At 38.4% G+C, this 27,705-nt stretch overlaps 1 protein-coding gene across 4 annotated transcripts in view; it reads left to right on the top strand.

Annotated features, from left to right (window-relative positions):
* LOC111057289 (beta-1,3-glucosyltransferase-like) overlaps positions 1-27,705 on the top strand; it is a 280,534-nt gene that overhangs the window by 163,010 nt on the left and 89,819 nt on the right. For all 4 annotated transcript variants that reach the window (XM_039436983.1, XM_039436981.1, XM_039436980.1 and 1 more), the window contains one exon: positions 9,183-9,318. In XM_039436983.1, the coding sequence (XP_039292917.1) occupies positions 9,183-9,318 (136 nt within the window). The remainder of the gene's footprint in view (positions 1-9,182; positions 9,319-27,705) is intronic.

Here is a 27,705-nt window from a genome sequence, read left to right as displayed (position 1 = left end):
CTGCTTTCAATAGCATGGTCTATAGAGCATTAACAATACCTATGAGTCATCATGATTTTGATATTGAGATCACTAAAATTAAACAGATAGCTGTCACAAAATAATGGGTATGAAAAAAGTATGGTGGACGGATTATTGAGTGAAATTAATAGACAAATTTCAATCAATTCTAGCTTTGTAGGCTCAACCTGTAAGGAGAAGACTTGAATAACAATCCCATATTTAGGCCTTGTATCTGATAAGATAGGTAGGAAATTGAAGAGGAATGGATTTCATTTTGCTTTCAAGACCAAACCGATTTTAAATAGTCTATTTAGCTGGATTGAAGACAAAATTGATATTTGGGATAAAAGTGGGGTGTACAAACTTAAATGTGGTGATTGTAATGCTTGTTATGTGGGTCAAACTGGTGGAAGTTTCAAAGTAGAATTGAAGAACACATCAGAGATTGGAGTAAACAAAATGGGGAATTCAACTTTGCAGAACATTTGATAACAAATAATCACAAGTTCACAATTGAGGAGAATGTTGAATTTCTGCATGTTAATAACAAAGGCAGATCTTTGAATATTCTAGAGGCTTTAGAAATAACAAGAGTAATTAAGGAAAATTCCCAGTATAGTTCAAATGACCAGATTCATTTCAAACAATACAACTTTATGAATTTAGTTTTATCATAAATTTGTAAGCATACATTAGTCAATAGTTTTTCCATATACATTTTTGTTTTATTATCTTTCACACTTGTTTTCTTGGTTCTTGTTTTGAACTGAAAGTAAATTTTGGTATCATGGCGATTCTGTTGCTTAAGCTACCATTCTGCCACACCGTTGAGGAGGAGGAGACTATCTAGCTGGGCCAATGGCAGGCGTTCATGCCCTTGACCAATAGCAGTACTCGCCGCCCACTAGTATAAATTCTGCTGCTCTTGTATTTAGTTTTAGTTTATCAGAGATTGACAATGGTGTAATAACCGAAACCGGTCTTCCTAAGTATCAATAGATCTATGGTTTTTTTGACAATTTCTCAGTCTTTTTCATTCAACTTACAATTAATTATTATTCTTTCTAACTCAGTGTATTTGAAGTAGCCTACCTAATTACATTTTTCAATCCAAGTGCTTGATTATAATAATGAATTCGATTTTTGAATAGTAGTGCTCATCGAATTCCAATCTAGCTGTTACCTGTTACCATATGATCTTTTCCACACTGTAGGAGACGTGTATCTTGAAACCTTGAGAACACTGGACAGTGTTCACATTTTTTGTTGAAGTACATTGCGTCTAATTGTGTCTGTCACATTGTTATCCCGAGCCAGGAACCGGCTTTTGTCATGTTGTCATTTATCCTCTCAAATCTCATTAATTTACCACCGGTTTGGTATTGCATCATGAAAAATTCTTCAATGTAGGCCTACCATTTGTGAAATGAGTACCTACATTGACAAGAGAGATACGTTTTTGCACTCATAGAAACTATTTCTCAGTTACTGAACATGAAAATGAATAGAATAGTATTTACAAAAATTAAAGGAAGAGAGTTCCATATTTTTTGAGATTTGAGTGTATCGAATACTCTTTCACAAGTATAGAATTAGACCTACATGATACTAGATTACAAAAATTTAAAATTGAATCTTTTCAAAATTTTGAAATTTCAAAGTTTAAATAAATTTCTGCAGAGAATTAGAAATTTTAAAGTTATAAAATGTTCATGTTTGAACTTTTCAAGTCTTTAAAATCCTATAAAAACCCTCTATTTGCCTGTCCCTTTGTGGGGCAGGAGAATTATTGTCTTATTATCTTAGTTGGTTTTTACTATATAAGTTAATTATATGATAATGGAAAGCTATAGGCTAGCCTATGAGAACGTTCATAACTCCCCTGTTTTTAAGTATTTTCGAAAATGCTTAGAATTTGGGGTCGCTGAATCCAAATATGTAATCAGAAATCTTCTATCTTGATTTCCAAGGAATTTAGACTTCGAGAGAAAGTAACGAGTCATACTAATCAAACATTGGCTGAATTGTAGGATTCCCATGTAAAAGCACAGAAGAGCTGTGAAATATGAAATAGGCTATATGATCTTCAGGAGACGGGATTCTGCTATATGAGACTATAGCCTAACCTTGTTTTCGATATTTGCAATAGCAGAAGTCTTTGGGGTGATTAACAGCATTCAAGTTGAATTTTCGTTCAATAATAATTATTTTATATCGTATGGTTATAGACTAAACAGCATTAATTGTAGGGTAGACTAGCCGACGTTGGGACAATCCCACTTTCACTTAAAATTGTGAAAAATTAGTGAGTGTTATGTTGACAAACAACTGTGTTGTTTTATCAGATGTTGGTAGTCTTTTTTTAAAGACATGATTGACCGAACGTAGTGAGGTCTATGCTTCAACTCGATTTGCTTTTGTCTGTGTGTATGTAACGCGATTACGGCCAAACGCTGACACGACCCCGGAACCAGTTAGCTTTATTCTAATACTCTCTTAAGCCGCTCGATGCTAGAGCAACGAGTTCTCTTTCCGGCCGCCTAGAGCCACCCACCAGTACTTAAATTCACTTAGCCTCATAACTATTGCTTGAGTTTTGTGCGTTCCTGGGTATATAAGCAGGATGTAATTTCAGTCAGAGCATCACAGTTTTGATCACAGTTTAGACACAGTTTAGACACAGTTTGGACAGAGTTCAGCACTAGGACTTCAAACAGGAAAGTCCCCCATTTGATTCCTTTAAGCTTCTGGGAGATTTTTTTCACTTTTGTCACATTACCGTGATTATTATTTTTCCTTTATTTTTCTCTCCCATTGATGACCCGACCGGGGCTCTGAATTCAGAGCCTAAGCTGGGATCCTCCCATTGATGACCAAACCGGGGATCTGAATTTCAGATCTCCAGCGGGGATCCCCTCTCCATTGATGACCCAACTCAAAATTCTGATTTCTTCAGAATTCTGAGCAGGGATCAATCCTCATGCCCAGTTGACTCCCTCAACTCCTTTTCCTCTCCCCCTATGAACAAACAACATATAAACAGCCTGCAGCTGAGGTCAATGCACTGCCCAGCAGCCAAGGGCATATCAATTTTATGTCCAACATGGGGGCCGTAGCTTCATGGATGTGGAGTGACCCATCGCCCAATGCAGCTGTTCAAATCTACACCACTGTTCTGGGGACAGTAGACCTGAGTGGCGCACAGCAAAATAGTTCAAACCAGGAGACACCAGGACACCATCCTACTACCAGGGCCAGCTGCATCATCAACTGCTGACCCAGCTGTCCCCTCATCAACACCAGTTCCAGCCACTTATCCACCTATGATTCCTAGCACACACACACCACCTGCACCATGACAGATACGGTCATTTCCAACAGCACAACACCAGCCTTGGACTCATCAACAACCACTACTGATCCAGGAGTGGCAATAGAGATGACTTCTTACCCAGCAACAACAGCAACAACAACAACCACAGGCGGCCAAGCATTTGACCTTCCAGCTACCAACTACCTACCACCAATGAGCAATTCAACACCCAACCTGGCTGCTCTACTTCCACTATTCCGAGGACGACTTCATGAGGATCCAGCAACATTTATACAGAAATGTATAATCACTCTACAGAGCCACCAAGTGCCTGCTCACTTCTGGTTCCACTTCATACGAGAACAGCTACAAGATGATGCTGCCAATTGGTGGCAGGAATATGGAGAATTCATCACTGATTGGAAGCAGCTCCAGACCCGCCTCCAGTCCAAGTTTTCAGGAGCTCAAAGAATAGCAGAGGCACATTAGAAGTTCTATGGAACCAATCAGAAGAACAACCAACCAGTGAAAAAATTCCTATGCTAGAATATACAACTCCAACAACAACTGGGATCAGCCCTGGCCGAAGCAGAAGTCATCGCATTGCTAACCAACCAATTGAACCATGAACTCCGGACCCTGGTCCAGGCAGCACGATCACAGGATCTTAAAGATTTCATTACCCTGGCTAATGAGTTTGAGAGTGACCTGAATCAACGACCCAAGACAAAGACATCTACCCCACCTGCACCAGTGTCAACAGGCAATCGTTCAGCAGCAGCTCCCAAGTGCCACTTCTGTCCTGAGTATCACTTCCACCGGGACTGTCCAGTGAAAACAAGGGCACCACCAATCAACTACACACCACTAGCTCCAAAATGTCATTTCTGTCCTGAGTATCACTACCACCGAGATTGTCCAGTACAGAAGGCATCATGGCAGGGAAATGACAATACTGGAGGGAATCAGACCCCACCTTTCCAGTCAAAGACACAGGGGTCCCAATCAAACCAAAGGCTATGAAATCACCACCTGCAACACCAGCCGTACTCTCCACTCTGAGTGTAGCCTGCACCAAAGCATCACCAGTCCACAATCTGACAGCTGCCCAACTTGGTCCATCAAGTGATCAACCAGCCATCACTCCGGCCACTGATCCAACTGTGCAGAACGTCACTCCAACACCTCCAATTCCTGAGGTGCCAACCACGGTTACACCAGCAGAGACCAACCACAACAAACGAGAGTCAACATACATGTCAGTTCATCTTCCAGGCAGCCCTTTGCTTAGAATACCAGTCAGGTTGCAGGGCAAATTGTTGCATGACTCACTAGATTCAGCAGCCACTCACAATTTCATCCAGGCCCATCACCTCACTACCAGTCAAGATACTGTATACACTAAAACCACTGTCCAGTTGGCTAGCCAGTCCACCAGCTGTAATATCACTCAACAAGGAACTTTACCATTACAAATCCAACACACTGTACAAGAAGTTCCATTTCTGGGACTGCAAGACTTACGAGAAGACCTCATACTGGGTAGACCTTGGCTCATTCAAGATGAGGCCATCATGGATTTCGAAGCTGACCGATTAATGTATGGACAACTACGATGCGAGACAATCTTTTGGGAAGAAAAACCCAATAGAACTAGGAGTTTGACCCCAGACACATTAGAACAACTAACGAAGGCAGCACCTGAAGCCTACCAAAGCCAGCTACAACAAATCATCCAAACTCATTCAGAGGTTTTCATGGAGCAAACACCACCCACCACCACCACAGCTGCACAACACTCCATCCACCTCACCAGTCAACAGCCCATCAGCAGTCGACCCTACAGATACTCAGCTGAGAAATTAAGAATCATCAAAGAAGAAATTCTTCTATTGAAAACCAGAGGTTTTGTGGAATCTGCAGAAACTGCCTACAACTCTCCCATTGTGGTTGTACCAGAAAAGGATGGAACATCTCGTTTCTGTATTGATTATCAAAGACTAAATGCTATCACAATACCAGCCACCCCTCCTTAAATTCGACTCCATGATGCCCTCCGGAATATAGGGAAAACCGAAGTGTTCAGCTCACTGGACCTTCGTATGGGTTATTGGCAGGTGCCACTCACCACTAGCTCTCGACCTTATACAGCCTTCACCACACCAGATGAGGGAAAACTGCAATTTACCATGATGCCATTCGGACTTTGAAACGCTCCAAGCTGCTCCCAGACAATGATGAACCAGGTCCTTAATGGTTACATTGAGAAGTTCTGCTATGCTTACCTAGATGACATCATAATCTATTCCAATGACTGGCAGGAACACTTACTACATTAGGCTGAGGTATTAGAGCGTCTCGAACTATATACTCTGACAGTGGCTACACCCAAATGTCAGATAGGAAGAACTGAGATAGAGTATCTAGGCCGTATTATCACTGCAGAGGGAACACAACCAAAACCTAAAGCCACAGAGAAAGTTATCACAGTGGAACCATCCACCAGTCGGAGAAAGTTGAAAGAATTCCTAGGGACAGTTGGATGGCTAAGAGAGTTCATCCCTCAAGCAGCAGAGCTTTGTTCACCACTCACCGAACTATTGAGTACTAAGAAGCCCTGGCAATGGACACCCTCAGCAGAACAAGCCTTCCAGGATATCAAACAGACCGTTCAGAACATTCAACCACTACATCGACCAGACTTTTCACAGCCACTCATCTTGCAAACAGATGCCAGCCAGAAAGGCCTAGGCACGGTACTCTATCAGGAAAAAGCAGACCAAAAATGCATTTCATAAAAAAGCAAATCATTGCTTACGCTAGTGCAGAGCTGAATCCCACAGAACAATGCTACCACATAAATGAACAGGAATGTTTAGCCATAGTCTGGGCCATCAAACACTATCGTCCTTACCTAGAAGACTGTGTCCACAATCAATTGTAAGAGAAAAATGTGCATCCACCTGACTCTAAATGGTGCATTGTAGTACCACCCGACCTGAGACAACATATCTTGTTCCTCCATCATGACAACAACCTAGCTAGTCACTCTGGAGCCAAAGAAACCTATCACAGCATAGCTCTCCTCTTCACTTGGCCCAGGATCAAAGCCGAAACTTGGAGGTACGTCCGGAATTGCATGTTGTGTGCCTGCACCAAGGCACACAACCAAGCACGACCAACCACCCAACGTCCACGCAGACCAAGACACCCATGGGAAGCAAATTGCCTGAATCTAATGGGACCATACCCCCTGTCAAGGCGCCACAACCAATTTATCCTTGTCATCACTGATATGTTTTCTCGTTGGATAGGAGCATTGCCTCTACCCAACAGTGAGACCTCAACTATCACATGGACAATGAACACACATTTCTTTCCCAGGTGGGGTTACCCCAAGATAATACTTACTGACAATGGAAGCCAGTTCACTGGGAAATTATGGCAAGCCACCAACCAACAATGGGAAACTCAACACTGGACCACTCCAGTTTACCATCCACAAGCCAACCCAACCGAGCACAGAAACCAAGAACTGAAGAAAGGATTGCAAGTGAGGCTCCAAGATCATCACCAGGACTGGGAATGCTGCCTGCCTGCTGTCCTGTTCTCAATATGCAACCGTCGGAATGCCACCACTTGATACAGTCCCAGTGCAATTACTACTGGGGAGAAACCTACTATGCCCTGGTGAATGGATACATCATACCAACGATGAGATTCAACCCTGGGTTGAAGACATCCAACAGTGACAACTGCATCTCTGGGCCTCTGAACAACAAGGTTCCAACAATCGAACGCACTACTTAGGACCTGACTCCAATGATGTCACTGCCACCTTCTATCAACTTGGAGACCTGGTGCTAATTCGAAACCATGTCCTTTCAAACAAGCAACGAAAGATCAATGCTAGCCTAGCCCCTAGATGGAAAGGTCAATACACCATAACCCAGATTCAAGGACCAGTCCACTGGGTCGGGAACAACAGTGAAACCATCAAGGTACACCAAGATGACATGTGGCCAGTGCACACACATTAGTTTTAAGAAGCCCATTTAAAACATGTCTTACATATTCTCATATCTACTATTTTCATTACCTACTTATTCATTTACTATTGTCAATTTCGAACCTAAATGCTTTATTCTTTTATTCATTATGGTCATTAAATGCAACTAGAATAGAGCTCTCAGAAGCAGGGGGGATTGACACGACCCCGGAATCAGTTCGCTTTATTCTAATACTCTCTTTAGCCGCTCGATGCTAGAGCAACGAGTTCTCTTTCCGGCCGCCTAGAGAGCGCCACTAGTACTTGAATTCACTTAGCCTAATAACTCTCGCTTGAGTTTTGTGCGTTCCTGGGTATATAAGCAGGACGCAATTTCAGTCAGAGCATCACAGTTTTGATCACAGATTAGACACAGATTAGACACAGATTAGACAGAGTTCAGCACTGGGACTTTCAACAGGGGAGTCCCCCATTTGATTCCTTCGAACTTCTGGGAGATTTTTCCCACTTTTGTCACATTACCATGATTATTATTTTTCCTTTCTTTTTCCCTCCCATTCATGACCCAACTGGGTCTGAATTTAAGATCTCCAGCGGGGATCCCCTCTCCATTGATGACCCAACTCAAAAATCTGATTCCCTCAGAATTTTGAGCAGGGATCAATCCTCATGCCCAGTTAACTTCCCAACTCCTTTTCCTTCCCCCTATGGAGAAACAACATATAAACAGCCTGCAGCTGAGGTTCATGCACTGCCCAGCAGCCGAGGGCATATCAACGCGTTGATAGAAATTGATGAGATTTGGCAGGAATATTCCTTTTTCAACTGCTCGTCTATGTATACACAAGGTTTTTCTAAATTTCACATAAATTTGGACTCAGACTTTTTTCTCTGCTCTCTGCTATGAATAGTATTGATTAATAATGTGAATATCTTCTGAAAGGTTTGAGATATCGATATGCGGTTTTCACAATTCTTTTTTCTTGAAATTTTGTATCGAAATCATTCATTGCATGACCACCTTCCTATTTGAAAGAATGAAGTTGCATTCAATATGGCAGATCCAAGATGACGGACCAGATCTTTAAAGCCATAGTGAAGTAGTATTTTTAATTCGAGTAGGAACCCCAATCACACCCACCATCAAATTACCTTTGTGTATGAGACATTAAGCCATTCTTGGACTTTTCACCACTCTGTATGATTATTGCCTGTAATGTAGATTCAGAAGTTGCTTAATTCAAACAAACTTTGATATTTTCAAAAACTTAAGAATAATGTATTTACCCTATTGATTTTTATAATGAAATATAAATTCAAATTAATATGTTTCTGATAAATTAACTAAAATAATGAATTGCTCATTTTTAGTTGTTCCAACCTGGGAATTGCTCAATGTTCCAACCTGGGCAAGGTATGTCATCATGGGCCCAGGTTGGGACACTCCCAAAAATATTGTTTTCGCAATAAAAAATCAATTGACAGTCATTGCAGTTGCCATCCTCAAGGATGAAAGTGTGAACAAGAGAAAAAATAATAATAAAGATTTTTTCCATCTTTGTCCAAGTTATAGCAGTTTGAATTTTGGTGTCCCAACGTTTGTTGTCCAGTTTACCCTATTAATTTGATTTTCATAAATAAACAATAATACTTCATGAGAGCACAACAGGCTCCCGCCCATTCGCTTTTACAAATCATTCCATTGTACAGTAATTTACAAAAAATACAATAGAACTTCTGTTCCATAACATTATCTTCATATTTTTAAAACATTGTAATATTCTTGTTGATGAAATCGAATCCCACATACAACAAAAAACAACATTGTCTACAAAGCTATGTTTGTGTACTTTACAGGGAGATCCCATACCTAAGGAAAATATTTTCTTTGCAGTGAAGACTTGTGCTAAATTTCATCAAGACAGAGTTCCAGTTGTGAAAAGCACGTGGGCGAAGCAAACTGTGTTCATCGAGTTTTTTAGTCACGTGCAAGGTTAGAACTTGGAGTTTTGAGTATGCTCATAAATTTATGATTCAATTAAATTTTATTTTCAGAATAAAAGATCACAATAGAATTTGAAGCAAATTCTACTTTTCTAGTTAATAGCTATTTGAAAGACATCTGTATAAAAAAAAAATAGAATTAAGGCTAGCAAATTCCAACTTCCTTATTTCTAACATTTCAAAATAAAGTTTACACTTTTGCTGTAAAAAACATGGAATAAACCAAATGAAATCCCATCACTCAGGTTCTGAAACGCAAATGGAAGGACATCATACATCAAACATGGATATAGGCCTAGGTCATGGATAAGTCACTCTTGTCTTCCCCATTACTGTTATGCGAAATTCCAATTTCTCACTGACAAAACTGCAAAGAAATTGACATGAGTAACACGATGTAAGCTTATATATCATGCTTGAATATACGAAACTGATGATTTTACTTTGAAAATGTAAAAATTATACTCGAGACTCATGGTATTTTTACTACCTATTCATCGATTTTGTAATGAAAACTAAGGTTTTAATTTTATTCTAGTCTCACCACGTTTTGGTCTATCTCTTATCTCTTAAATGGATGAGTTCAAGGAGTGAATTCAAGAACAAATAATATCCTTCTATTTTTCTAGGCCAAGTGAAAATCTTTCTTCTGTATGGTATGCAATGAAGGGAAGCTTTCAACAATAACACATACAAGAGAATCTTTGTTGAAAAATGAATATTGTCTGCCATTTTCCACATGAACTGAAGGAGTTACCTGTTACCCTGTTAGCCCAGTCAATAAAGACAGAAACTGGTTTTTTGCAACAAATTTCAAGTCAACATTTCAAGTTTCAAGTTTCAAGTTTTATTGTCTACATCAGCAATACAACAAAATAAAAAAAATAAAAATCTCATCAGATACCTATAACTAACAATTTAAAGATACTAAGCACTTCTGAAAGGTTAATTTGGCACTAATAATAATGTATCATTAATACAGTAGAAATTAACTTTAAACTTATAAGTACACAACTCATATCAACATTTTGGAATAATGTAACTGATGGTGGAAATGAACCTTAACATTTTATGTGAGAACCGATGCAAACAAAAATACTATTCACAAAAGAGCTTCCGCAAAGCCCTTGTCCGTGAATAGGAGTTTGAATAATGGGACATATGAAAATGATATGACACATACACACACGCATTCACACAGTCATCAATATTCGACAATTGACACATCGGAGCATTCCCCTCGTTACTTATATCTCATAGTGATATAAACTTCATGTGAACAGTGGGGAGGAAGCCACCACCTATAAATCGACCATAGGTATTTTAAGGCAGAAAAAAGAATTTAAGACAGAAGAGAGAAGAAGAAGAAAAATTTTTAGGTTTTATGACAATTTATTTACTTAGCTTACCACTCTGAAGAAATTTTCAATTTCCAAAGGTGAATGAAGCCATAGCCAACACTTCGTTTTACGGATGAATTGTTTGCAAATTTTCAGTTTCCTTATTTCCTCAGGAAGGATATTGTGAAATTTTGGTCCCAGAAAAATGAAACATCTTTGGAAGGTGGTACAGTTGGGTTTGGGAAGTCTCACCAGCATTCGTGTAGTTTGCCGTGTAACCAAACTGTCTTGTCCAATTCAAGTTTGATATTTTAATGTAACTGATGGTGGAAATGAACCTTAACATTTTATCTTAACATTTTGTCTTGTCCAATTCAATAGATATTTCCATCAAATATCTATCCCCACTCATTTTATAAAACAGGGATAGAACTTTCAACACATACATATATCTAAAAGGGAGAATCCCCAATGATTTAAACATAGGGAAAGTATGAGCCCGTCTACTAGCACCATAAATGACCCTAATGACAGATTTTTGTAGAACTATAAGATTTTTAAAATGTGACATGAATGTGGAAGCATAGCAAGAAATGCCATACTCCAACCTACAATTGAAAAAAGCAAAATACATCATACGAAGAATAGATACAGGGAAGAACTCTCTCAATCGATAAAATGTCTTTACTAAATATAGAAGGTACCTTTTTATTTTTCTTATGTGAAAGTCCCAAGTTAAACTCTGGTCCAAAATCAATCCTAAATATTTGACGGATTCTGATTGTTTTATAACTTCACAGTCACAACCCACCGAATCACATCCAAATTGATGGTATTTAATAGGATCTGGGAAATAGAAAGTTGCTGACAAAGAGAAGTTTATGTAGGAGGTTTTAGCTGCATTAATTGCTAATTTGTTGCAATCAAACCAACATCGCAGATCAAATAGATCATGCTGAATCATTCTATGCAATTCTCTTTCGTCTTTGGCTGAGTATGCTAGGGCTGTATCATCAGCAAAGGATGTAATGGATCCATTAAAAGTATGAGAAAATAAATCATTGATGTACACTAAAAACAGTATGGGACCCAAAACTGATCCTTGTGGGACACCATATTTAACCATTGCCAAATCACTATCACTGTTAGAAATTGAAACATATCGCTTGCGATCTGACAAATATGATCTTAGCCACATGTTAGCCACCCCACGGATTCCAGCAGCACGAAGCTTTTCCAAAAGGATATTGTGCTCTACAGTGTCAAATGCTTTTCTTATGTCTAAGAATAGACCTGACGTTCTGTACTTATGAGGTGTATTGATCCCGTGATAGATATCTGCCATAAACTTGTTAAGCGCCTGCTCTGTACTTAAGCCCTCCTGGAAACCAAATTGATCCCTATGAAAGAACTTTACTCTACTGAAAAAGGATATTATTCTTTTTTTAAAAAGTTTTTCAAAAATTTTTGAAAAAACTGAGAGTAATGAGATGGGTCTGTAATTTGAGATTTCTGTATTAGATCCACTTTTGAATATCGGGATCACTTTTGCAGTTTTGAGTCTAGTTGGGAATTTACCCTCTGAAAAGCTCGCATTAAAGATGTGACACAAAATAGGTACTATTGCATAAGATATTGATTTTATTAAATTAGATGATATATTATCCGGTCCCGGAGACTTTCCTTTCTTCAATATATTTATTTTAGTTAATAATTCAAAAAAAGTTATGGGTTTTAGAAAGAAAGAGTTACAGAAATTAACAGTTTTGAATTTTCTATTATAATTATCATTCATCAATTCATCTGGATCATGTATAGAAGAAACTATTTCTTGTGGTATGTTTATGAAATATTCATTGAATTTATTTGTGATGAGTTTTTCATCAATCAAAACACTATTTCCGCAATGCAGATGGATAGGCTTTTTTTTAGAAATAGCTTGACCACAATGATCATTGATGATCTCCCACTGCTTCTTTACAGGAAAAGTCTTCAATTTTGAAAAGTATTTATATTTTTGTTCTTTTATCAATTTATTTATATTACTCTTTGCAGTTAAAAAATCATGTTTATAATTATTATTTTGGGGATATTTCTTGTGTTTTTTGTAAAGTTTATCACGATTTCTAATTGCAATGCAAATGCTATCTGTCATCCATGGTTTCAAGTGCTTATTATTTTTAAAAGAACGTTTGCGCTGGTAAGTGCACTGATTTATATAGTTGAGGAGTACATCCATGAATATGGAAAACTTTCCATCAACAAGGTTACAATCATATAAATTAGTCCAGTCGTGTTCCATCAATAAGTCAGCTAACTTCTTAAAATCTGTTATATTTTGAACTACTGGAGTAGCATCACTGTCTCTATATTCAGGTATTGACAATGAAGCTGAAACCGCTCTGTGGTCAGTAATGAGCGATTCAATCACTGCACTCCGAACTTTTATCCTATTATATTTCGACTTGAAGAAAATGTGATCAATACAAGTTGAACTCATATCTGTTACACGGGTATCAATATCTATGAGCGATTGATAACCGTTAGAATGCAAAATTTCCAAGTAGTCAAAAGCTCCAGGATTATTTATATCATTAATATTAATATTAATGTCACCCAGAACCATTGAGTCACCCTTACATCCTACACTCTCCAAAAATTGGCCAAAACTATTCAGAAAAACATCCATTCCAACAAACTGCCATCTGTACAAGCTCAAAATGCTGAAATATTGTAGTTAAGAATTTTAAAGTGCAGTAAAACTGAATCAGCACCATCAATTTTTGATTCCTCCCGCGAACACACAATACCTCGGCTAGATGAGACAAAAATGATAATACCTGATGCCCTACTTACATCATTACCGGTAGAGTAATTATCATAACCTTCGATGTTGTAGGGGCTGGTATCATCGATCGGTTGAAACCAGGTTTCAGTCAAGATAATTACATCCGGCTTTACTTTCCAGCAACTAAGGTACATTAAAAATGAATCAAAATTTTTATTCAAACTACGGATATTTTGGTGAAAAATTGTGATGTTTTCACCGTTTGTTAGAAAGCTCGTGTTAACATCAGTGGTGTCCCCCACAAATTCACAAATTTCAACCATTACTAATGATGAAGTCATTTTGTATAGTATAATAACGAAGGTTATGCTCCATACTAATAGATGATAAAACATCAATCATTAAGATGACACACTCACAAATCATTCGTACAACATTCATACACAACACATAAACACGATAGATGACGTAAGAAATACATGAGCATACAAAGATTCTATTAGCAAAAACAGAAGAAGATTCCTTTGTTCTTCTGAAATTAGAAAGAACTTCGCTCATATCGTCCTCAAACAGAACATTAGACACGCCAAGCCCACCGGCACCGATGTAATAGAATATAATTATATGAGATGATGAAGTTCATGCATAGACTGAGTGTATTGAATTTTGATAGGGGTGATAAAAGTCAATAATAGTAGTAGGCTCGAAAGCAAGTATTTAGCATTAACTGAAATTGATAAGAAATGAAAATCAAACTACGACTACTACAGTGGATCACAATCTTATCTTTTAGCGAAAATCATTTTCGAGAGGTCAGCCTAAAGCTATTCTTATTTTCTTTACGACATAACTAATTATCAAGCAGAATATCTTGAACGGGAGAAAGAATGCGAGAGTGATAGTGAGCGAGAGAGAGAGAGCGAGAGTGAGTGAGAGACAAAGTGAGTGAGTGAGTGAGTGAATGAGAGAAGAGAGAGAAAACCTTACAATTAGTTCCATCAATATTGTTTACCAAACTCTTCCCTAAAATAATCTATGCTGTACTATTGACAAAAGCAAGGCCAGAATGATGATATTGGATCAAGCACCTTCTTATTTCCTTGTAGGAGAGTCAACTAAATACCGTAGTTTAATCCTCTAATCTAACAGATTGAAAACATAAGTATTAGTTCCAATGAGTTGGCTATTCAATTAAGAATAAAAGCATATTAAAAGCGTTTTTCTCGTGCGCTAATAGTTCAGAAACTGTTATATTATTAATTTTCAATGATATTAATTCTATTCAACACTAGTTCTGATTTGCATAAAACAGTATGTAGGATATCGACTCAGTATCGTAATGTTGCACAAACAACTCTAGAAATATTGATCCATAATCACCATTGATGCATTTCGATTCAAGCCCTACTGATCAAGACAGATGAAATCAAGACATTTACTACTGAAATACATCAAGCAAATATGTTTAAATGATAATGTAACTTGTGCATTTATTTTATAATCAGTTGACGAGAGTGATAACGATAACGAAATTAGTGAATATAGCAACACATTAATAAAATAATATTATTGATAATTTCATACATAGCCTATCCTGTTACCATAATTCTCATCACAAAACTATAAAAATTATATAAGTTGAAATGTAAATCAATATTATTTTGTTTTAAAAATTTAGACTAAAACTGCGTCTTAAGTCCTCAAATGAGTTTCTCAGGATTCGCTCACGCTCAAGATAGTGAAATAGTTCATAAGAGCTGCATTTGAGCATAGAAATATTAAAAGCAAATACATTTTATTAGTCTCATTTATGAATGAGAGAGATAGCTCACTGGCTTATATAAAAGAATTCCAAGTACATAAAAAAAATATTGTAAATAAACATAAAAAATTGAAAAAAAATAAATAAAATGAAGAAAAAAAGATAAAATAAGACAAGCAACTGCACTACCTTTTATAGTTGTGGTAAAAAACCTGGGCACTTTCACTTAGCACTGGCGTTGGAGGCGGTGGTTGTCGGCCTATCCTGTTCGTCCAGCGTCCAGTATAAACGTCGCGCTCTCGAGTCAGCCGTCTTCCTCACGTACACCTTGCCATCCCTCACCCATGCGTGTGTTAGGTTCCCTGCTTTGATGCTGTTTTTTGCCTGCCTCAGAAGATCTTTGTTGTGCTTGGTCAAGTGTTCATTCACGTAGACAGGAGTTGTCCCCAAAGATGCCGATACGTCCACCGCTTTTATCCTGATGGTCCTAGCCGCCTTCAGCCATTCCGCCCTTATTGAACGCCGTACAAACTGAGCTATTATAGACGGCGGAAAACCGTTTCTTGAGGGCGGCAGACGATGCGCTATCGATATATCTTCCGGTTTATAACTAAGCTTCAGAGCTTGAGCGACCGCACGCAGAAGAACATATATGTCCTCATCCTTCGTGACAGGAATTCCTTGGATCTCAATGTTTCGTAGTTTTGAATATTGTTCAGCTTCCATAGCCACCCACTTCAGATCACTTATATCCTTAATCAGCTTGCTATTATCCTCCCTCAATTTGCTGCACTGGGACTTCAAACTCACATTCTCGCTCTCAACTAGTGACAATTTCTTCTCAAGACTGTCGAACGAAGTTTTCATTGACGCCAACGCCTCATGAAGAGATGCAAAGTTCGCCGACGATTCATTTTTATTAACCTCCATCTGACTTTGTATATTCTTCAACATGCCCTTAACGGACGTATCATCGGTGTCACCATCGGCTTCAGTGGCGTTGGATGGTGTTGTCCCAGTGTCTGTGGTGTTCGATGTTGTCGTCCCAGAGCACTGATCACATCTCCATGATGTTCCGCTCGCGAGCATGGCGTTTAGTTTCGCAACCGTGCGTATTCGACAGCACCCTGGGTGAAATTTATTAGCACATGATGCACACTTTGCAACGTCCTGAACGTTTTTGAAAGGCTGCTTGCACATGAAGCAACTCATTTTAATACCTAGTATTATACAGACGATATAACGAATAAGTTTCTTCACTCAAACGACAGAATTTAAACACAGTAAAGCAAGAGATCACAAACTCACTCGAAACCTAGTCACAATCGACAAATTCTCACTAGAGTATTGAGTTATTATAAAAGAAATAATGTGTAGACAATAATAGTAGGCAGCCTTTAACTTGTTTACGGAGTCGGTAGGCCGGCACGAGCTATCTTATCTGCTACCGTCCAGTTCGAAACCATTTAAAACCAGTCGGTGAAAAAAATTGTGGTTTTTTGAGTTTCTTCAGCTTCTCTGAATACTATCTGACCATTTTTCTCTTGAAAAAACTTTCCACCTAGGGAAAAAAGGGGTGGGTTCAATTGGACCCACTGGGAAATTGGTAGAAATAAGTAAATGTTTGGAATGAGTAAATGTTTATTGCCTCATATTCACAATGCTTGGAACCGCAATATATAGTATATTTCGCACCTAGCGCAGAAAATGAGATTTTTCCGGCTGTTCTAGAATAGATGCTCCTCTCTACTCTATCTGGCTTCTATTATCTATAGTAACTAACAAACTATAGGCTAACTGGAAAATACACAAGGATTGATTATATTACAAGTGCGAGAAACATGGGAACAAATTAATACAGAACAGTTACTCTGACAACCTATTATACAAAAAATTTAACTTATTTTTTAGTTCAATCCATCCTAATCTAATCTAATCCCATATGTATATGTATACATACTATAATCAATCAATGTACTTCAAAATCTGATCAAATGTGCCCGATCTGATCAAATCGAACATCATTTATTACAGCAGGATTTACAGCTCTTTTTCTTTGTGGTTCTGATTCTAAACTACTAGAGGATGGTCGACCACGTTTGTCAGAGAGATTTTTCCAGATTTCAACAAAGCTTCTCCTATTTCAAACCTGAACTTTAAACGGAGGATTGAGGTTTCCTTGTTTTGTGAGCAATGCCTCTTATACAAGAGCCATGCATCGACAATACAAATGTCCACAAAATGAAAGATAATTCCCAAATAGAAACGTTTTGCTTTCATTCCAATACCAAAAAGAGACACAAGCATGTCATGTAGATCAATCCCACCCATATAGCTATTATACTCTTTTATCGTCTCATTGCAGGACGTTCAACTTCGACATACTTTTTCTCCTTCACAGACCATCTTTTCACTTCATCAGTTGGTTCACAGCCTACATATGATGACATGCAGTGAACACTCTTATTGTCATACCATTTGACAGCAACTATATCTTCTTTTTTTCCAGTTTTCACTGAGAAAGAACTACCTTCATCTGTGAATTCCTTGTCTGAAGGGAATGAACAATTTGGTATACGACTTGTTCGTACAGTACATACAAGCAAAATTCGAATTTCTTTCAAAGCTACAACTAAGTTATAGGATGCAAACCAATTGTCAAATGACAACTTGTAAATTCTTATGCTTGGGGATTGTATGAGCAAGCCGAATAACAATATACCTACTTAGACCTAAGCCTGAATCGGATGGAGCTGTACCCTTGCCTATATACACCACAAAGTCTATTAGAAGGCCACAACGACTTGCCAAACAAAATACTTTTATACCCCACTTATATGAGGCTTATTCTTGACTTACTGCTTGATGCTACTACTACCTTTGAAAGAAATCATCATTTAATCAACAGCACTGAACTCCTCATGTTCAAGTATTCTGAAATTCTGCTACAAAATGTTAAGAAAAGGACGAACCTTGAACAGCCTATCATAATCAGGGTGACTTTTTGGCAGCATATTTTCATTGTTCACTACGTGGAGATTTGATCTCAATGTATCAAATCTATTTCTCTGCATACAGTCAGCTATAGAACACAACCTGCTAACATCAGCCCAATATATAAATAGCTTGGTTCTTGTATGACACCACTCATGACATGTATGCCGAAAAATTGTTCTTTTTCAATTTTATTTGTATTTATGCTTTCCCCCCCCCCACAAGATTTTTGAACTGCGGTTTGACTCGGTAACAAACATTTGAATTATGTCATCAGAGAAGAATTTCTTGAGATATTGAAACTGAGTCAACTCAAGTAGCTCGTTATCAAATAAATCTCCATCAAAAAGAATTGTTTGCCACTCATTACTGTCAACAGGAATAGCAATCTGAAACAATACAAACAGAATTGTTGACATGATTTGTAGGTAGATTATAGTCCACATTTTATGAAAGTTTCAGCAATAAAAATTTTCAGAACAAAGTACCTATCAGAAACAAACTTAAATTATCAAAAGTTGATCATATGACAATATTTAACACAATATATTCCATTCATAACGTTCTAGAAGTTCGATGAATAAATAGATTACAAACAAGAGACTATGAAATTGAGGCTATGTCTGGCCTGTGTATGATGTGCCCAGTGAGTCCATTTGGGTCCAAACATTTTCTATTGATAATAAACTAAATATCGACATTATACTATATTCTGATGGCTCATAAGGTTTATAAGAATGTATTGAATAACAGAGTATTTTTCTGATAATTGAAAATACACTCACCTTCAGAAATTATGATTTCAATGAGTCTCAGTCATCATGCAGCATTAGCATCGTGTTTAGTAACAGAATAGCTATTCATGTATTAAGAGCGTAATGTGCGACTTTATCACTTGCACAAAACAGTTATTACGCTCCGCTTCCCGTTGCGTGATAACTGTTATGCATGAGCGATAAAGTCACACATTACACTCTTAATACATAAATAATTTTACAAGAGCGATAAAGAAGCATTACGCGCGAATTACATACAAAATTTTTTCCACAACTCCCAAAAAACCTGTCAAATTACTTACATCTGGCAAAGTTAATAATAATTCATCTTCACTGATATCCATCATTGCTGCAGAGTGCAGAACCGGTACAATTACCGACTTTTTAGGTAAGATCTGAGCTGATTAGCGAGCGTGAAGAAACTCTTCTATGCATGCGCAAATGTTTAGCGAGCGTAAAGAAAATCTACTGCACATGAGCAGATGGTTAGCGAGCGAAAAAGTTCTGAGAATAAAGCTGTTTTACAAGGAGTATTGAGTATGTAAATTCTTTTTTTTTTGCGCAGTTGTGGAAAAACATATGTTTTAGGTTGGTTTTCAAAAGAATAATCGACTGCAGCACTCCAATGCAGGATGGGATAATGAAGAACTAGCCTGATGTGAACAAATGGAACCAGTGGGATGGTAGAAACATATTTTTTAAGCGAGGAAGTGTCATGGGGCCATATGGACCCATGGGGCTGAAAAGGGCTAGGAAAAAGCAGAATTTTTGCAGGATGTGAGTATATACATGGTATATAGTCTAGGACTGCGGAGCATGTACCCATCATAGCATGTTCTCAAATTGTGGACCAGGATCTTCCTTCTATGTGCATTAAATTCATCTTCACTCCAGAGTTGAAGCCATTCTCCAATCAAAGGGAGTGGATGATTTATTTATTTGAAAATATACATATCTGAGGGCACCAGGAACTACATCCTGTTTTTGCACCATTACGCTCAATGAACAGTACAATTTAAAAAAGAAAAACATGGAAAGTAGAATAAAATAACTAATACTATTGAGTTTTAGGAAAAACTGAATACAAAAGATAATGGAAAACCTTGCAAACATGAAAATTATAATAGCAGATGGAAGAAAAAGAAAGAAGTAAGTAACCAATACTATTGAATACAAGGAAAAAATACTAAACAGAAACAAAGGAAAACAGAGTTTTGGGAAACTTTGCATACATTTGGCCATCCAGACCAAAGACACAAAAATAGTGCCTACCAATGACAGCAGGCAATAAACCAAGACACCAGAAGATAGAAGAACATAACTAAATACATAGCAAAGGACGAAAAAACTCAGCAAACATAGATCTTATTCAAGTTCCTCCTGAACTTGAACCGAATCAAAGAAATCTAGCACTAACTTTATTGTATAATCAAAGAGACCTAAACAGGGGAACATTGTAGCCACTGATGTACCATTCTATTCCTGATAATAAGGAAGGTGAGATGATTTCTGGAATTGAAAGCAGGGACAAGGAACCTGATCAATGGGAGCAGTGGAGGAGAAGATAATCGACCACTTAACAGACCATGAACAAAAATTAGTGGGTCTCTCTCATCAAAGCAAGGGTTCTAATGGAATCGTGAATCCTAAAACAGCACTCTAAAGGTGTGTACAGATATATGCGCCTCCAACATGCTCCTCGCACGCTCCGCACTTGCTCCGCAATCGCTCCTATCATGAACGTTATGCTAGATGTTATGCAAGGGTCTGATTGAGGTTCGAAATATGTTTGAAGGATGATCGAACCGCTCTTTTCCTATTGTTGACTTCGCTACAACCTTACCTCACAAATAATGTGAAATGTTCAATCCAGCTGATAGGGTGACAAAACTAAATAAAATATTCTGACCAGGAGATTGCTGGGTAGCCTAATAATACATTATGTTTATATAATAAATTCATGATGAATATTATGATTATTTCATTTATTTTAATGTTTTATCATAGAATGTAAAGGAGTAGTATGAAAATGGCGACTCTGGGACACAAGTGTCCCAGAGTCGCCATTCACCTCAAGGTCATCCAGGTCAACCTCAAGGTCATCCAGGTCAACCTCAAGGTCATCCAGGTCAACCTCAAGGTCATCCAGGTCAACCACACCTAACCTCAGAAAAAAAAATAAATAAATAAAAAAAATTAAAAACACATAAAATCGGAAATAAATGGGAAAAAAGGGAAAAAAAATCCCTAAGGATCTTGAACTGACAGGTCTATGACAATGCCACCCCATCATGACTCACTTCTCAATTCTTTGTTATCATTAGTATAAAGAAGTATCATATTCTATATAATTTAAGTCTTTAAACATGAATCCTCTATGGTGTAGTGGTTAGCAAGTCAGTTCCTGAGTTGGAGGTTCTAGGCTCGAATCCAAGGTGGTAAAGGTAAGTATTAAAGGTCAGTATCGACAGAACCAGAGGATATATTTTTTCTATGTAGTGGGTAGACTGGCCCACCACTGCCAGTCACCCTGCCGCCGGTCGTCCTGCCGCCACCGATTGCCCGGCTGCCGCCAGTCAACCGGCTGCCACCGTTCACCCCGCCAGTCGCCCCCGCCGGTCGCCCCACCAGTCGCCCGCCACTGGTCGCCCAGCTGCCACTGGTCACCCCACCACCGGTCGCCTGGCCGCCGCCGGTCGCCCCACCACCGGTCGCCCGGCCGCTTGACATGGACCAAGGAGAAACATCATGGATAAATCACTTTTCTGTATACTCAATATGATGAAAAACTTGGATTTTGGAACAGAGATATACCTGATTGTAGTAATCTTTTCAATGAAATGGATGTTGAATTGATCAATGAAGAGCTAATTGTATTCCAAACTGTTTACTTATTACCTACCATCTCCTTAGATATAGTTCAGCTATAAGTATATTCTGAGTGCCACTGACTGAACAGTGACTGAACAGTGACTGAACAGTGACTGAACAGTGACTGAACAGTGACTGAACAGTGACTGAACAGTGACTGAACAGTGACTGATCAGTGACTGAACAGTGACTGAACAGTGACTGATCAGTGACTGACCAGTAATTGAACTGACTGACTGACCACTGAGTGGATGACCCAACCATCCTGCCACAGACATGCTGAATACTGGTGAGCATGGTCCATGTGGCAGGAGGAGCTAGGGTCATTGAGAATGCTCATGCTCAGCTGGCGGGACAATTGCCAGCCGCAGCAGGTCGACTGTTGGTGGTGGGATGGCAGCCGTCGGTGGGGCGACCGGTGGTGGTGGGGCGACCGGCGGCGGCCGGGCAACCGGTGGTGGGGCGACCGGTGGCGGCTGGGCAACCGGTGGTGGGGCGACCGGTGGGGCGACCGGCGGGGCAACTAGATTTTTTTCCCCCTTTTTTCCCTTTTTTCCAATTTATTCTCAATTTTATGTGTTTTTAATTTTTTTTTCAATTTTTTTTTTTAATTTTTTTTTTTAATTTTTTTATTTCATTTATTTATTTTTTCTCTGAGGTTAGGTGTGGTTGACCTGGATAGCCTTGAGGTTAGGTGTGGTTGACCTGGATGGCCTTGAGGTTAGGTGTGGTTGACCTAGATGACCTTGAGGTTAGGTTTGGTTGATTTAGATGACCTTGAGGTTAGGATTGGTTGACCCAGATGACCTTGAGGTTAGGTTTGGTTGACCTAGATGACCTTGAGGTTAGGTTTGGTTGACCTGGATGACCTTGAGGTTAGGTGTGGTTGACCTGGATGACCTTGAGGTTAGGTGTGGTTGACCTGGATGACCTTGAGGTGAATGGCGACTCTTGGACACTTGTGTCCCAGAGTCGCCATTTTCATACTACTTAAAGGCTCTCCATGTTTCAAAAGGTGAAAAGCTTGATTGGGAGTTCAGCTTCTTTCTTCTAAATGCTAATATGCCGGTACCTATCATTATAAAAGCTTTTATAACTTTATATTTTTTTATTTAATAATTAATTAATTATTTTGATAATTTCATTTGCTAACACAGAGATCATAACTATCAACAAACATTACAAACAAACACGTTGACCACGCATGCACAACTATTGGTTAGTTGAACCTTGTAGCTTGCCGGGTCGATGTTAAACGAGGCAAACGACAGAAGAGTCCTGCAAAAGTCGAGACCGGCGATGGTAGAGACTGGCGACATTCGAGGCCAGCGACGATAGAGGACTCCTGAAAAAGGGGCCTCAAATGTCGCCTGCGTTAGGCGACAGTTGAGGCCTCTCCAATTTTTGTACAGCCCCGACAGTCGAGACCTAAGACAGTAGAGGACTCCTGAAAAAAAGCAAAAGTCTGTACGCACCTTAATACTAGCCACTTACCTGGTTTCCAAAGTCTCGTTGTACTAGTCACACAGTTCAGCAGTGAGAGGAAGAGCTGTCTGGGTCGACCCCTCTTATAGTACAACAAATCGTGGACTTTGAACCCTTCCACCTGGTCCACAAAATGAAGTCATTTCCCAAAATAGAAAAGTATATGATCCTTCATGACGTTGTGACCAGTACAATGAGACTGGAAACCAGGTAAGTGGCTAGTATTAGAGTGCTGTTTTAGGATTCACGATTCTATTGGAACCCTTGCTTATTTTGTTTGTTATAAACTTGCATCTATAGTTTATTATGTTTGTTTATTTATTTCAAGGTTATTAGTTATTGAAGCCCATAAGTAGAGGGTGGTTGAATTACAACATATTCTTCTTGTATAACTTAAAATTGAATTTATAAATCCAATTATTCAATACTGTCCCATATTAGCATTGCGAGTTTTCAGAGGCTCATTGTTTGATTCGATTAATCACTCCAGTTTCCTGGCTTTGCTAGGAATTGTTATTTATTCCAACATTTCAATTATTACGTGAGAACTGAATTATGGTTTATTTCAACCTGTCACTTATTACGTGGATATTGAGTTGTGATTTATTTCAATGATTCATTTATTAAATGAATATTGAATTGTGGTTTATTTCAAGTTCCACTTATTATGTGAATATTGTATCATGATTTATTACGTAGTTTCATTTATTAGGAGAATATTTATTATGATTTAGCTCGTCACATTTCATTTATTAAGTGAAAATTGAATTGTGACTTGGTTCATTGTTTTATTTATTAGAGGACTAGTCAACTTTTATTCAGTTTGATGTTTTGTTTATAAAGTGAAACACCGTTTGTCAAGTGGATAGTTCATTGAGTGTTTCATTCTTTTCAATTTGAATTAAATTTATCAAATTGAAAAGAATGAAACACTCAATTAACTATCCACTTGAAGAACGGTGTTTCACTTTATAAAGAAAACATCAAACTGAATAAAAGTTGACTAGTCTTCTAATGAATAAAACAACGAACCAAGTCACAATTCAATATTCACTCAATAAATGAAATGTGACGCCCTGTGTAGAAACGAAAGTGTAGTTAAGCTACAAATAACAAGATAAAATTGATACTTAGATGTTGGCAATTATTCAAACTGCAAACACAGTTAGAACCAAATGGGTATGCGAAACTCAAAATGGGGACCCACTATATAACTCAAAATGAAACCCCAATAATAAACTTGCCAGTCTTAGTGAAACACCGTTTATTATGGGGGTTTCATTTTGAGTTATATAGTGGGTCCCCATTTAGAGTTTCGCATACCCATTTGGTTCTAACTGTGTTTGCAGTTTGATTAATTGCCAACATCTAAGTATTAATCTTATCTTGTTATTTGTAGCTTAACTACTCTTTAGTTTCTACACAGGGTTTGTGGTATTCATTTATTTTAAATCCTAGGTAGTTTTGTGATCAACTGACTCGATCTGAGTATTGATTGAATTCATTGATGAGAAAGGACGTCGCAGTGTACCAACTCCGACAAGGAAGTTCTCAAGCTGTACCTGAGAGCTAGAAGGATTTTAGAATAGGAAAAATCAAGAGAGAGAGAGAAAGGACGTTGCAGTCTGAATGACTTCGACCAGGACAAACTCAAGCTGCACCTGAGTTCTCTAGGAAAAGGATTGCAATTTTCCTACTAGGAATTACAGCAAGTCAGAAACTGCTAGGAAAATTTAAAATACAGGGCCACTCTATAGTATGAAAACTAAGCAGGGAAAATTTACTCGATATGATAATTATATCTCTATGAGGATAAAAATTAATCTAGAAAACTATTCTCAAGAAGGACAGGGATTTCTCCACGAGAATAAAAATTAATTGAGAAATACTATTCTTAAAAAGGATAGGGATTTCCCCACAAGAATAAAAATACAATTGAGAAAAATCACTCTTTAGAATGAAGGCCACCTTACTACAGAGAAGGAAAAATATACGGACTGCCAGTCCTGACATACAATTACCTGAATCGACATGGATACTGATACGGAGAATAATGAACCGATTCCCACTTCCAGTATTAAACTTCAATGTGAAGCGACAGAGTCGAGACTTATAAATTAAGTACTCGAAATAACCTGCTACAAGAGCCCAGTTAAATTTCACACTTAACTGTTTGTAGCACAAACTCAAGATCCCTTACAGGTTTCAAAACCAAGAATAACTCGTTCACTTCCAGTGATACAAATTTAGGAAAAATAACCGACAAGAGAGAAAATCCCCCAGGAAGTTCTATCTTCGAGTTGTCTGGAACTCGTCCTACAATATTCTATATTAACACACAAAAATAGAATAATTCCCCTAGAAATAACTAGTACCAGGAATGTTGTAAGGAGAGGAGATTCGTGACCCATTCACACGCTCAACCACCGAACAACTGCACTATAAATAAAACCTACAAGGACAGAAAATCCCCCAGGAGAATCTGCCTTCAAACAGCCGGTAATTTGACTCACAATATTCTATCCAATAGAATAGAGAATAGAATATTATCCCTCCAGTAAACCACTATTGGGAGTGCTGCTCAGAACGCGGCCATACACGAATTTAATCATCAAACTACTGACTCTCCCAGGTCTCCTCAAAGCAGTACAGAGTCACTGAAAATTAGTAGGCTGGGAGAAAAGAGATCGCCAACCAATAAGAGTCTCAGAACACGATCACGCCACTGGTCATGTGACAAGTATGATTCAGCTGCTCTTGATGTTAAGGGTTTAACCATGATGACAATACTGCTAATTACTATAATAGATTAGGCCAGTAAACAATATTTCTCACCAGAAATTACAAGAAGAAGGATACCGAATCAACCCAGTAGTTGCCTATCGCTTTGATGAAACGGCTGCTGCAGCTGCAATACTAGATATTAGAACGCTCAAACCAGTAGACAAAATCTGGAAATTTCTGGTTCTGATGAAACTGTTGCTGATAGTTCATAGGGGTTGACTGCGATGCTGATGATGTACATACTCAACTACAAGTTTAGCAAAATACATCTGACTATCGACCCTATTTCTCTATTGAAATAGAATAAATTCGCTAAATTCTATACTAGATGATGGTTCTCCATTCGTCACAAAATATACTCTGTAACAAGCTTTGAACCCATTTTTGAAACAATTTGTTTGCTCTTGGACACTTGTCCTCGAATCAAAATTATTTTTCTACCTCCTTCCCTTCTCTAGTTTCCATTGTGGTCAAATAGACCCCTCCCATTCGAATTCATCCTCACCTTGAACCACCATTTACCTCTCTTTTTGGTTGTGGACAGAAAGACCGCTCCCATTCGAGACTTCCTTTCACTCTCGTTTTGGTTGTGGACGAATAGACCACTCCCATTTAAGGCTTCCTTTTCCTTTCATTTCAGTTGTGGACGAATAGACTGCTCCCGTTTAAGGCTTCCTTTTCCTCTCATTTTGGTTGTGGACAAATAGACCGCTCTCGTTCAAGGTTTCCTTTTCCTCTTGTTTTGATTGTAGAAGAATAGACCGCTCCTGCTTGAGGTTCCCTTTTCCTCTCGTTTCGGTTGTGGATGAATAGACTACTTCCGTTTGGGGCTTCCTTTCCCTCTCCTTTCGGTTGTGGATGGATAAACCGTTCAAGTTCGATGCTTCCTCTTCCTTTCATTTCGGTTGTGGACGAATAGACCACTCCCGTTTGAGGCTTGCTTTTCCTCTCATTTCGGTTGTGGACGAATAGACTGCTGCCATTCGAGGCTCCCTCTTTCTCTTGTTTCGGTTGTGGACAAATAGACCGCTCCTGTTTGAAGCTTCGTATTCCTCTCGTTCCAGTTGTGGATGAATAGACTGCTCCAGTTTGATTCTCCCTTTTCCTCTCGTTTCAGTTGTGGACAAATAGACTGCACCCATTCGAGGTTCCTTTTTACATCAGTGCAAATACACTGTTACAAACACAGACCTAAATTGGTCCAATCATAATTACTTCTTGTTATTCAGTTGAAGTCAGTGGTATTTACTGGTTAGGGTTGAGTCCCATTCTTGAATAACATATTATCATCATTTTAGTCTGTTGGTTGTGGTTGAAAAGCTGCTCTCAATTCCTGCTTTAGTGATTCCTCAGAATAAGATTCCATTTCACAAAATAGACACATTTCTGTGGCCGGAGTTTGACAATGATGAGCACTTTGCCAAGAACTAGTTTTGTTTCTTTGGTCCCCGAAGAAGAGCTGAGTCAACTCCATACACACATACACTGACACACATTACTCACAAGATCAATTAGTTCTACAGACCCCGGGAGTGTATCCCAACACCCTGAACTATCTGGCACGTGGTTAAAACAA

Source organism: Nilaparvata lugens, chromosome 10, assembly GCF_014356525.2.
Source record: "Nilaparvata lugens isolate BPH chromosome 10, ASM1435652v1, whole genome shotgun sequence".
Classification (NCBI taxonomy): Eukaryota; Metazoa; Arthropoda; class Insecta; order Hemiptera; family Delphacidae; genus Nilaparvata; species Nilaparvata lugens.
Note: the sequence above shows the minus strand (reverse complement) of the source record. Positions and strands in the feature narration are given on the sequence as shown.